The sequence below is a fragment of the Macrosteles quadrilineatus genome, unplaced genomic scaffold, assembly GCF_028750875.1.
Source record: "Macrosteles quadrilineatus isolate MER2022 unplaced genomic scaffold, UCM_ALF_1.0 Scaffold_200__1_contigs__length_193940, whole genome shotgun sequence".
Lineage (NCBI taxonomy): Eukaryota > Metazoa > Arthropoda > Insecta > Hemiptera > Cicadellidae > Macrosteles > Macrosteles quadrilineatus.
This window is the reverse complement of record NW_026542793.1, coordinates 18,984-32,053: the sequence shown is the minus strand read 5'-3', so window position 1 is coordinate 32,053 and position 13,070 is coordinate 18,984. Positions and strand designations below refer to the sequence as shown.

At 37.1% G+C, this 13,070-nt stretch overlaps 1 protein-coding gene across 1 annotated transcript in view; it reads left to right on the top strand.

The window, feature by feature from the left end:
- The window catches only part of LOC128982213 (alpha-1,3-mannosyl-glycoprotein 2-beta-N-acetylglucosaminyltransferase-like), a 46,580-nt gene extending 34,886 nt beyond the window's left edge, over positions 1 to 11,694 (top strand). Inside the window, exons 8-10 of the mRNA XM_054401277.1 lie at positions 392 to 496; positions 10,959 to 11,096; positions 11,553 to 11,694. Coding sequence (XP_054257252.1) covers positions 392 to 496; positions 10,959 to 11,096; positions 11,553 to 11,694 — 385 coding nt within the window. The remainder of the gene's footprint in view (positions 1 to 391; positions 497 to 10,958; positions 11,097 to 11,552) is intronic.
- Positions 11,695 to 13,070: the final 1,376 nt, after the last annotated feature.

The window sequence follows — 13,070 nt, the reverse complement described above, 5'->3', positions numbered from 1 at the left end:
ATGCTGAGGTTTTACTATAGCGATCGCAGTGTGTGTCTGTGACGATTTTGCAATCAGAAAATTAACGCTTTCACCACGGTTGCGGTGACCGCAGGAGACGATGATAGTGTCATCACAACCTTGGGATACATCTAACTTTTTGCCGCGATCGCGAAAAAACAATGATGATGTTACCGTGACCGTGGGAGACGATGATGGTGTCATCACAATCGTGAGACAGGTTTTGGATTTTGCCGCGATCACGACTTCCTTAACAACAATTCTTATTACTATGGTTTTAAACTTTAAATGATTTCTGTAAGCAATTTGAGTAGTCGGTGATTCAGATAGTTGGAGTTCTACTGTATTATTTTATTGTTCTATGATTTAGAAGGTGATGGATGTGTTTCAGCTACTGGGACGACTGGATTAGACAACCTGAGCAGCGAAGGAACCGAGCTTGTCTTCGGCCTGAGCTGTCTCGGACACGCACATTTGGCAAAATAGGTGTAAGCAAGTAAGTACCTGCCAGTGTCACACCTCATTATGTATTATAATTGTAACTGTAATTATTATTACCTAAATCAAACTTAGTAACTTCTTAGAAAGACAAATTTAGCATTCTCAATCCAAATAAAGATTTAAAAACTTCTTGAGCTGATGTAAAATTGTAAAATACTTTTAAATTTGTGATCACAAAAATAATAAAGGTTGCCACTATATTTTGAGAGTCTATACATCAGTCCATTCTTGGATGTATCAGTACACCCATTGCTTTGCTGACTATTTTACACACAAGCCTGAGGTCCTTGTAGGCAGGTAAATTTGAAGTATAAAGAGGTTACCTGACTTGTTCATACTGTCAACTATCAATTTCACTTGTATACTTTTATAGTAGAGCTGATATTAAAAAGGTACACCTTCATTTATAGCATGAAACTTAACTGGTCATGATAGTCTGATTTATCTATTAAAAATCAAAAACTCATCAGACTACAAATCCATTAGAAAATATCAAAAATCACTGGAATTTTACTTTCTAACCAACACTTTGTCATGAATGTTAAGGCATTAAGGCCTTCCTACACCGCTGGATGTACATAGCTGGATGTACACCTTGCTGGGCAAGCTAGCTACACGCCAATTCACACATCCGCGGATGCTATACCAGCCACGATTGCTGTTGTATACCGTCAGTATTCGGTAATTATATCGATCACGGACGTCTCGCTAAAATTATATTTTTTTCACTATTCTCATGCTAAATAATATCCTGAATTCAAAAATGATAATCATTTTCCCCGTAAAAGCGGAAAAACAAAAAAAAACTAAATTTTTGTGGAAATGGGTCATACTCAAATTATCCGGTAGAGTGAGCTGAACAAGAATATGCAAGAATTTTTAAGATCCGATGGATATTAACAGAGATACAGCCGGAAAAGCATCAGGAAATCTAGTTAGTTCCAAAATGTCCAAAAATAGGTAAGGTTAGGTTATATTATATTACATTATATTATACAGGGTTGGGCAAATGTGTGGATACCCCTAGTTAACCTTTTAATGGGCGACACCAGGAAAACTAAACTTCACATACCTTCATAAACAATAAAACTGCACTTTTTGGACGGTATCCCAATTTTTCCTGGGACCCCAAAATGGCGTATTTTGGGGGCAGCTCAACAATTTTAAATGTAAAGCCACATCGAGTGACACCTCATTTTAGAGGCCTTTATTAAAGAAGAATATCAGAGAAAACTAGAGGTCTCTATTTCAACCCAGTACGACATGACGGTCATTTTAAATTTTGATCAGCCTGAGAGAACCCACTTAAATGTAGGCATCAATATCCCATATTAACTTTTTAGCGGGTTATACCAGGAAAACTAAACTCCGCATACCTTCATAAGAAACAAAAATGCACTTTTTGGTCGGTATCACAATTTTGCCCGGGACTTTGAAATGGGGTATTTTGGGGGCAGCTCAACAATTTTAAATGTAAACCCCCATCGAGTGACACCTCATTTTAAAGGCCTTTATTAATGAAGAATATCAGAGAAAACTAGAGGTCTCTATCTCAACCCACTACGACATGGCGGTCATTTGAAAATTCATCGTACAATTTAACCTCATTAAAAGTTTCTTGATGAAACAATTATGAACAGTGTAAACCTACGTTATTAAAACATTTCATAAGAAATTCACGTTGCAAAAATTTCAAATTATCACAAACATTTTTAATGGTGTAGGAAACAATTTTATTACATTATTTAACATAAAAACTCATTGGTCCTACTCACCTAATTTCCTTATAACAGATGCTCGAATTGCTCCCCTTGTACTGTCTGGACAAGTCCTAGCCTGTTGTGAAAATGTGAAACAGCACGTAGAATGGATTCTCGTGGAACTTTTCCAATTTCCTCAACTATTCTGTTCTTCAGATCATTTATGCACTGTGGTTTGGTTTTATACACATTTTCTTTAATATGGCCCCATGCAAAGTAATCTAGTGGTGACAAATCAGGTGACCTTGCAGGCCACTCGATAGCACCTTGTCTCCCTATCCAGCGATTTGGAAAAACGTTGTTCAAATACGCGCGGACATCCAGTCCATAGTGTGGTGGAGCTCCATCTTGCTGGAACCAAATTTGATTACAGTTATTTGTTGCTAACTGGACAGCGGGAATAATTTGCTGTTGGAGCATTGCCAGGTACTCTGCGGAATTAAGATTTCCTGCAATGAAGAAGGGTCCGACAAATTTGGTTCCTACAGTACCAAGCCAAACATTTACTTTTTCAGGATGTTGTGTGTGTTGTTCTCTCATCCAGCAAGGGTTTTCATCACACCAATAGCGACAATTATGCCTGTTGACATTTCCGTTGATCATAAAGGTTGCTTCATCCGAGAAAACAACGTTATTCAATGTAATAGTATTGTTATCAATATTTACCATCATAAGCTCGCCAAATTCTACTCGATGATCGAAGTCATCCTCAGACAGTTCCTGAACCAAATGAAATTTGTATGCTTTGAAACCATTTTTGTGTAAAACTCTACCCACTGATCTTCGGGAGATTTCTACACTTTTGGAAACAAAATTTGTGGAGACATGGGGATTTTCTCCGATGGGTAGCAAAACGTCCAATGAATTTTCTTCGTCTGTTGCAGTTGTCGGTCTTCCTGATTTGGGGCGCTCCTTAACACTGCCTGTGTCCTCAAAACGTTGAATAGTTTTTTGTACTCCTGATTTTGAAATAGGGTTGCGATTAGGAAAAGAATCATTAAATAACTTCTTTACTTGTTCATAACTTCTAATTCTGTCACCATATCCTCGCATTATTATAGTGATACGCTCTCATTCACTTAGCTCCATTTTACTTAACACGAGAAAATAGTCATTAAATTGGCTAGCAATAATAATGGTTAGTGCTAAAAGATTTAATAAAGGAGCTATAGTTCTCACTCAAATGCCAGTCTGACGATTACTGATAAGTGTAGTGTCATTCATATGCCTTTGCATTTAACATATATTTTATAATTTAGTTTGTTGTGGTGATGATGACTCTTGTTGAATAATAAACACATTCTTTACTTGCAACATTTATTAGTATTTTATATTATCTTACATGGTGTCAGGTTGTGAAATAAACATTTAAAACATGCCAAGATCTAACAAGAAAACTTCTCGAAAGTCAAAAAAGGAAGAGGATGAGTTTACAACTGAAGATCCGTACATCCATACAAGATTAGGCTGCATGAAGATGCAAAACCTTGCGCTGTTATGTCACCGAGGAGGGTGGCTTTCTCACTCCACAAACAGGTTAAATATGAATTGGACAGGATGCTTGCTGATGGTGTAATAGAACCAGTAACTGAACCTACTGACTGGTGTTCTCCCGTAGTAGTGGTCATGGTAGAATTAGACTCTGTGTTGATTACACAAAATTGAACCAACATGTGAAAAGAGAACTGTTGCAGCTTCCATCAGTGGATGAGTCTCTAGCTAAGTTGGAAGGAGGTAAGCTTTTCACTAAGTTGGATGCTGCCAATGGATTCTGGCAGGTTCCACTTCACAGTGATTCATTTAAACTCAAAACGTTCATTACACCATTCGGGCGATATTTCTTCAAGAGACTTCCGTTTAGAATCTGTTCTGGACCGGAGGTTTTCCAGTTCCGACTGAGTCAAATGCTTTCAGATATCCCAGGCGTAGTGAATCAAGCGGATGGTATCTTGATAATAGGGAAGATAGAAGCAGAACATGACAGCAGAGTCAAACTGGTACTTAAGAGACTCTCAGAAAATGGTATCACGTTAAACAAAAACAAATGTAAGTTTGGAGTAGAAAGTGTGATTTTCCTCGGACACGTTGTCTCATCGCAGGGAGTCAGTATTGACCCAGAGAAGACTAAAGCTATTCTGGCCATGAAAAGCCCCCAGAGTATAACGGAGGTTCGACAGTTTTTGGGAATGATAAACCAATTGATGAAGTTCGTTCCTCATCTAGCTGAAAAAACAGCACCAATCAGAAGTCTCCTTTAAAAAGGAGTTGAATGGACTTGGGATGAGCCTCAAGAACAAGATTTTAAGGAAAGGTTGTAGCTAATGATACTGTATTGGCCAACTACAACAGAGAAGCGAAAACCCATGTAATGGCAGATTCATCATCTTATGATTTAGGGGCAGTGATCGAGCAGTTGGATGGAAAGGATTGGCGTCCATTAGCATTTACATCGAGGACACTAACAGAAACAGAGTCAAGATATGCTACCATTGAAAAAGAAGCTCTCGGCTTAACTTGAGCTTGCGAAAGATTTTCTCGCTTTATTCTTGGTAAAAAGTTCCAGCTTTACACGGATCATAAGCCTCTGACTGAGATAATGGGTTCAAAGCCGATCTCTGATCTTTCTTCTCGGCTGCAACGTTTTCGTATGAGATTGCAAAATTTTGACTACGAAGTTGTTCACATCCCGGAGAAAGAAAATGTAACTGCAGATTTACTATCAAGAAGCCCTGAAATTTCACCAATGGATCGGGAGAATGAGGTTATCGAGAATCTGGAGGAAGAAATGTTTGTAAGAAGCATAATTGATGCATTGCCTTGTTCTGATAAACGGCTGTTGGAAATTAAGAATTCCCAACATGAAGACCCAGAAGGACAGGAACTCTTAAAATGCATCCAAGAAAATACGTGGCAGAAAAATTTGGTATTCTGGAAGTATCGCAATGAATTCGCTTTGGAAGATGGATTAATTGTAAAGGGAAGGAAAATGTTCATTCCAAAGGCCTTGAGAAAAGAAATCTTATCAAGATTAGATGAGGGACATTTGGGTATAGTGAAATGTCGGCGGCGTGCTCAAGAATCTGTTTGGTGGCCAGGCTGTTCAACAGTAGTACTACAGTGGAAAATTGTCCAACGTGTATAGAGCACAGACTACAGCGAAAGGAGCCTCTGATATCTACGCAGCTTCCTCAAGAGCCTTGGACCCATTTATGTGCAGATATTTTGAAATGTAACCAAAACTGGTATTTGGTAATACAAGATTATTTCTCACAATTTTTAGAGCTCATCGAACTCAATACTTTGACTTAAGCGGCAGTTATTGGAAGGATGAAAAACATTTTTGCACGACACGGGATCCCTCTAGAAATTCGTACAGATGGAGGTACTCAGTTTACTTCTGACGAGTTCAAAGGTTTCGCAAAAGAGTACGGATTTAGAGCTGTAACTAGTAGTCCACACTTTCCTCAATCGAATGGAGAAGCTGAAAACGCTGTATCTATATCCAAGAGGATTCTACTAAAGTGTCTGGATCCCAATCTTGGTTTATTAGCTTACAGGACCACCAAATTGGAATCGGGGTTATCACCTGCAGAGCTGCTGTATGGTAGAAAACTAAGAACAACTTTACCTTCTCTCAACGACTTTCAAGTGGTTGGAAAAGATCAAATAGAATCCTTTCGAAACTGTGACGAGAAAATAAAAGACAAAGTCAAGAAAAACTTTGACAACAGAAGAGGCGTCAAAGAACTTCCACCTTTAGCAGTAGGAGAGAGGGTCTGGGTTAAAGATATAAGTGCGAAAGGAACCATAAGAACTACAAGCAATCTACCTCGATCCTACATAGTATCATTGAGTAATGGGAATGATGTAAGATGAAACAGATGGCATCTCATTCCCCTACCAAGAAAAGAGAATGATGATTCTGACGACGTCTACCGTGGAAGGAGGGTGCAGCCAAACCACAATGATAGAATAAGAAGATCAAGTAGAACTATCAGACCTCCAATAAGATATGAGTAAATATAATGAGGAAGGGGAGATGTAGTGTCATTCATATGCCTTTGCATTTATCATATGTTTTATAATTTCAAAATGGTTATTTCTATAATTTTAAAAAGGCCGATTTTTTAAGTGTGTACAACGAAATAAAAAAAATAAACTGGACTGAAATTAGACTTATTGAGGATGTTAATTTATCTGTTGATTTTTTTATACTAAATTATATAATGTATTTGATAAGTTTGTTCCAAAAGCTAAAAAATCAATTTCAAAGTCAGTATTTTTACCTTTTTGGTAGCCTAAGGTGTCCAAAATTCTTATCTCCTGTGAGACGCGTTTCGCATTAATTACAATGCATCTTCAGTCGCTGTCATTGTCAGGTCTCAACATTGCCCACAGAAGTGGTTGTCACAATTTACAAAACATATAACACAGTTCACGAAACACATATTTATATACAGTTTTACAACCATGGTCACACACGTACTGTACATCAAGCGAGCGGGAGAAGACACGCGATACCGCACAAGGTTGTAGGCCTACTGACCCAACTGGCGTCTCGCAGGACATAAGAATTTTGGACACCTTAGGCTACCAAAAAGGTAAAAATACTGATAATAAATAGGTGTCTAGGCTAATATCTACAAATTTCAAAGTATCCTGTTTGGTTTAATCACAACATAATATCCTTGATCAAAAGAAAAGAAAGGCTAAGGAGAAAGCTAAATAAGTATAACATGATTGAAACATAAATGAATACAAACTGGTGGGAAGTACTATTAAAGTAAATATTAAATCAGCCTATAAAGAATATATTTCAAATTTAGAAAACAATGTGTTGAGCAATCCTCAGACATTTTGGAGTGTGGTAAAACGTCTTAGAGTTAATGATAACAGTCCAACTGTTATGAAATTGGACGATAGAGTTGTGGAGGGTGGGAGGGCCATAGCGGACGAGTTTGCTACTTACTTTAAGTCTGTGTATGAGCCTTGTCAGCTGGGCAGCGACGACCTGTGTCGGCGTGCGCTCCGCTCACCGACCCTGCCTGGCGTCCCGTGCCTCAATGTCTCCTGTGTCTCGTATCATGATGTCCTCTCTGCACTCAAAAACCTCAAACCTAAAAGATCTCTTGGTCCAGATGGAATACCGCCATATATTCTAAAAGCCTGTGCAGATTTGTTTGTTGAACCGCTTCTAGCTATTTTTAATCTCGCGATTACCAGCAATGTTTTCCCAACGAAATGGAAGCAAGCTAAAATAATTCCCATTTTCAAAAAGGGCCGAAGAGACATCATAAAGAATTATCGTCCAATATCAGTTTTGCCTGCTCCTGTTAAAGTATTTGAATCAATTCTTTATCATAAAGTGTTCAGCCATGTCAGTAAATTTCTATCTTCAAAACAGCACGGATTTTTCCCCAGCAGATCCATTAATTAAAATCTGTTAAACTTTTCTGAGTTTTGTATTCCTGTTATTGATAGTGGTAACCAAGTTGATGTTATCTACACCGACTTCGAGAAGGCCTTCGACAAAGTTGATCATCTGGCTTTGCTTTCGAGATTGAACTACTTCGGTTTTTCTGAAGGACTCTTAAGATTCTTCTGTTCATATCTCAGGGGTCGAAAACAATTTGTATCTTTTGAGGGACACCTATCAGAACAATTTGATGTAGACTCAGGTGTGCCCCAGGGCTCAAATTTGGGACCTTTGCTATTTATTTTTTACATTGATAGCTTAAAAGATTTGATAATAAACTGCGAGTTTCTTCTATATGCTGACGATCTCAAAATATTCACTATTGTCAACAACCAACAAGATTGTGTTATGCTACAAGATGATATCGATCGATTGTTTCTTTGGAGTCGTGACAATCTAAAATTTCATGTGGATAAATGTTCTGTTGTAACATATTCAAAGAAAACCCCTAGTAACCTCATCATGCATAATTATAATATTGGTGGTAGTCTTCTTTCGAGGAAAACTTCAATTAAAGACTTGGGTGTGACATTTGATTCCAGATTTACATATAATGATCATGTGATTTCCATTTGTAAGACTGCCTTCTCAATTGTTGGTCTTATCTGCAGGTTGGGCAACATTTTTACTAATCAGAGAAGTATTAAACTGTTATATTGTTCACTGGTCAGGTCAAGATTAGAATATGCTTCTGTGGTATGGTATCCTAGTGTGAACTATTTATCCGATCTCATAGAGGATGTCCAAAGAAGGTTCTTGAGATTTCTTTATTACAAAACATTTGGTTAGGCTACTATACGATGCTGGTCCCATACTCAGAACTTCTCACACTATTTGAAATCGATCAGTTGAGTACTAGGCATAAAGTGTCAATGATGTTGTATCTGAGGCGGTTGGTGTGTGGTGAGCTCGACGACGCAGCGCTGCTGTCCCGTGTGCGGTTCATGTTGCCCAGACACAATTCACGTTCGCGTTTGCTCTTCTCCCCCCACTTCTCTAGAACGAACCTTGGAATGTGTTCACCGCTCAACTCAATGGTTAGGCTGTTCAACACAATTAATAACGACCAAATAGACATATTTTTTTTACTGTCACAGTACGTTCAGGAAATACGTTTTTAGATATTTAATTACTCCAAATAATTATTGTTATTAAATTAATTACTCTGTTCAGACTTTGTTGTTGTATTTTATTTATTTAATTTGTTATTGTTGTTATATATATTTAAATAATTGCCAATGTTATTTTTTAAGATATTTATTTGTACGTTATTTATTGATATTAGTTCGTTTTTGTCATATATTGTATTGTTGTGAGTGATTACACTAATAATTATAATTTATTCAGCAAGATGAACTTTTACCATATTTATTATTTATAATGCATGTCAAGATTTTGTTGTTATAATATTAATGCTACAATGTAATTTGGTTTATCCTGTTTTGCAGCATTGTAATAAAAGAAATAAATAAAATAAATAAATAAATAATTTAGTTTGTTGTTGTGGTGATGATGACTCTTGTTGAATAATAAACACGTTCTTTACTTGCAACATTTAATATTATTTTATATTATCTTACAATAAGGTTGTGGTTCTGGAATGTTCAAGCTCGTGAAAGTTTATTTCTAGAGTCATTGTTTGCCAATGCGGGTTTTTCCAATAATGCCGCTGGTTTTCCTCTAGTTTAGAGTTGAATTTAAATAAAACAATTACAATAAACTACCATAACTCTGGGAGTAGAGGGAAACATTTTTGTTTGCACTATGTTTCTTATTAAATAAATACCTTTAAAATGGGATGTCACTCGATGGGGCTTTACATTTAAAATTGTTGAGCTGCCCCCAAAATACCTTATTTCGGGGTCCCGGGCAAAATTGTGATAACGACCAAAAAGTGCATTTTTGTTTCTTATGAAGGTATGCGGAGTTTAGTTTTCCTGGTATAACCCGCTAAAAAGTTAATATGGGATATTGATGCCTACATTTAAGTGGGTTCACTCAGGCTGATGAAAATTTAATCGTACTGGGTTGAGATAGAGACCTCTAGTTTTCTCTGATATTCTTCTTTAATAAAGGCCTTTAAAATGAGGTAACACTCGATAGGCCTTTACATTTAAAATTGTTGACCTGCCCCCAAAATACCCCATTTTGGGGTCCCGTGAAAAATTGGGATACCGTCCAAAAAGTGCAGTTTTATTTTTTATGAAGGTATGTGGAGTTTAGTTTTCTTGGTGTCACCAATTAAAAAGTTAACTAGGGGTATCCACACCTTTGCCCAACCTTAGGTTAGGTTAGATTATATTATATTATATTAGGTTAGGTTGGGTAAGGTTAGATTATATTAGGTTAGGTTAGATTATATTATACTAGATTTGGTTAGGTTAGATTAGATGTTGGGTTAGGTTACTAACAATATCCATTTTATTGAGCAACCTAACCTAATCTATCCCAACCTAACCTAACCCAACCTCCTAACCCCTAACCTAACCTAACCTTACCCATCCTTACATAACCCAATGTAACCTAACGTAACCCAACTCAACCTACCTAACATAACCTAATGCAATCAGCGTAAACTCCCTCACAATTTAGATACGTTAAATGTGTGTTTTGAAATAAAATAATTTTCATAGTTTTTCCGGGAAAACGGCGCTTTTCCGTTCGTATCTCCGTTAATATCCATCAGATCTGAAAATTCCGCATATTCTTGTTCAGCTCACTCTACCGGTTAATTTGAGTACCCTCATGACCTATATCCGCAAAAATGTTTTTTTTTCCGCTTTTCCGGGGAAAATGACAATCATTTTTGAATTCAGGACGTTATTTAGCTTAAGAAAAGTGAAAAAAATATAATTTCAGCGAGACCTCCGTGATCAATAGGCCTATCAGCTCAGACGAGCCCTGCTGTGTGAATAGACTCATATGATAAACAGGGAAGCGATATTTAGAAAAGTAACTAGCGTACATCCAGCTACACACACTACTTGTGGTGTGGAAGGGCCTTTACATCTTGAGAAATAAATAAAAAGCTAAGGAAGGACGTTTGGAATTCCTCCTATAGAATATTATTTTCTTTTGACAATGGTGTACAAGTGTAGTTTGATCTCTAATGACTAACATTAGAAAGACTAATATTCTGGAGAGTACTGTTCAATTTCAAGTAATGAATAAGAATTTTGCTCAGGATCATTGTATGTTTTTAATTATTCAATTTTTTACAGTGGCCTTTTTTATGAAAAATACTTGAAGTTCATTCACCTCAACGATCAGTTTGTGCCTTTTACCCAGAAGAATTTGACATTCCTTTTAAAGGTATGTAAATTGTTTCATAGGGATTTCATCACATCTTTCCAGCATAAGTCAAATCTGTTTTTTAGTTGTCTGTTCTGTGTTTTTTTTTTTTCAAAAAGACAAGACAAGTATGTGATTTGTGTGGTTAACCCTTCAACGCGGGACATTTATAGTACCAAAAACGCCCTATTGCGGTACTTATTTCGGCATTCGTGCCCTTTTTATGCAAACGATCACTAAAACATACATATTTTCACTATTATACATCCTATTTACATGATTCTTGTGTTAAACTGTATGGAAATAGTGGCACTACAATAAAACATATGAATGAATGAATGAACATATTACTAAACAATAACAAAACAGTTTTCTTTTTACAAACCTTCTAAAAGTTGACAACAGTGTGGTAGATTTTGAAACACTCGCCAATACACAGCCCAGCTTCACAGTCAAACTCAGCTCACAGAAGATGCTCTCCCTTCTCACACCACGCTTGTAGTAAACACAGCATCTTTTTTTAGGCTTTGCCTTTTTCTCAGTGGGTGGGATTCGCTCAATAAAATGTCTTTCTGTAAGAGGCGAGAGATGGCTTGGGCTCAATTGATGGCCGTCCAAACACTGGTCTCTTCACCTCTGACCCATAGGTGTGAATCAGGTCCTTGATCAATTGGAGCCTAAATTATAAATGTTTACTTTTCTGGTTCGCTGATTTCCAAATTACATAGGCATTCAGAACTGAAATGTTGAGTAATCTTTTGAATAACTTCATGTATCACTTCAGTCCACGCTTTCGCTCTAAGAGAAAACTGTTAAGCATTTGATCTCTGAGATCAACCCCACCCATTTGTTTGTTGTAGTCAAACACAAGTATAGGTTTTATCTGCTCTTTATCTGCTTTATTTCTCTTAACATCCATTTTGTGGTTGTGGAGTGTTGACAAAAGTGTAACAACCCTTTTGTCGCGCCACTTTAGGATCATTACATTTTGGCAATGTAGTGCAGTAATTTCCCCTTTCTCAAGTTGTGTTTCTTTTCTGAGGAACATTCTTTCTTGAAAGTTTCAATGTACCACAACTGTCAGTTTTTCTATTCTTTAGAAATTTACTAAGCTCTGGAGAGTTGTACCAATTATCCATCCAGACTGTATGTCCTTTGTCGAGCAAGGTTTCCAACAATGTTACAACAATAGCTGTAGATTTATTACTATCTGGTAGAAAGATGGGGCATTCAAATTTACTACCTTTACCCGTGTAAATAAGGAGTGACCACGTAAAACCAGATGATGACTCACAAACTTCAAATGATTTGATCACAAACTGTGCACACTTTAGAGGTAAGTACTGGCGAAATGACAGACGGAATTTCCAAAGGGTAAGTGACTCATCAATAGATCTGTCTTGTTGCAAGTCATAAGAAGATTTGCACCTGTCATTTAGAAGCTCCACAACTGTAAAAATCTTAGTTTCGAACTGTGACTTTTTAGATGAGGCACTAAAATGCAGATATTTACTGATAATTTCAAACCTATTTAGAGACATGGCGCTGGGGAAAGTAGCAGACTCAAGTAACGGGTTTTTAGTAAAGTAGGAACGTATCTATGGTTTTTGATCAATGCCCATCAGCATTACTAATGCTAAATAAACATAAAGTTCCTCTTTAGTAACTGGCTGCCAATTCCAGTCTCGAGATCTACGAGCAAATATCATACCTTGCTTAGTTGCTTAGCTCGTTGCTGCTCAGTGTAAGCATTTGTGTTTGTCACAATTTCATCCATTAGTTTATCATACCAAATGGACTATCAACTGGTATTTTAGGGTCCAGAATGACTTAGAAATGTATCCCTTATCGGTTCATAAACTCCCAAGTCTTCCCACACTATTTCAGGTTGTACAGGCCTATTTCTTCAGACGGGGCAGTCACCTGCACCTCCCACTACATCCTCCATGACATTGTCAATATTACAAACATTTACAAAAGGATCATCACTGTCAAGATCAAATTCTTCCCCCTCATTACCTTCTAGGCATACCTCTTGCTGA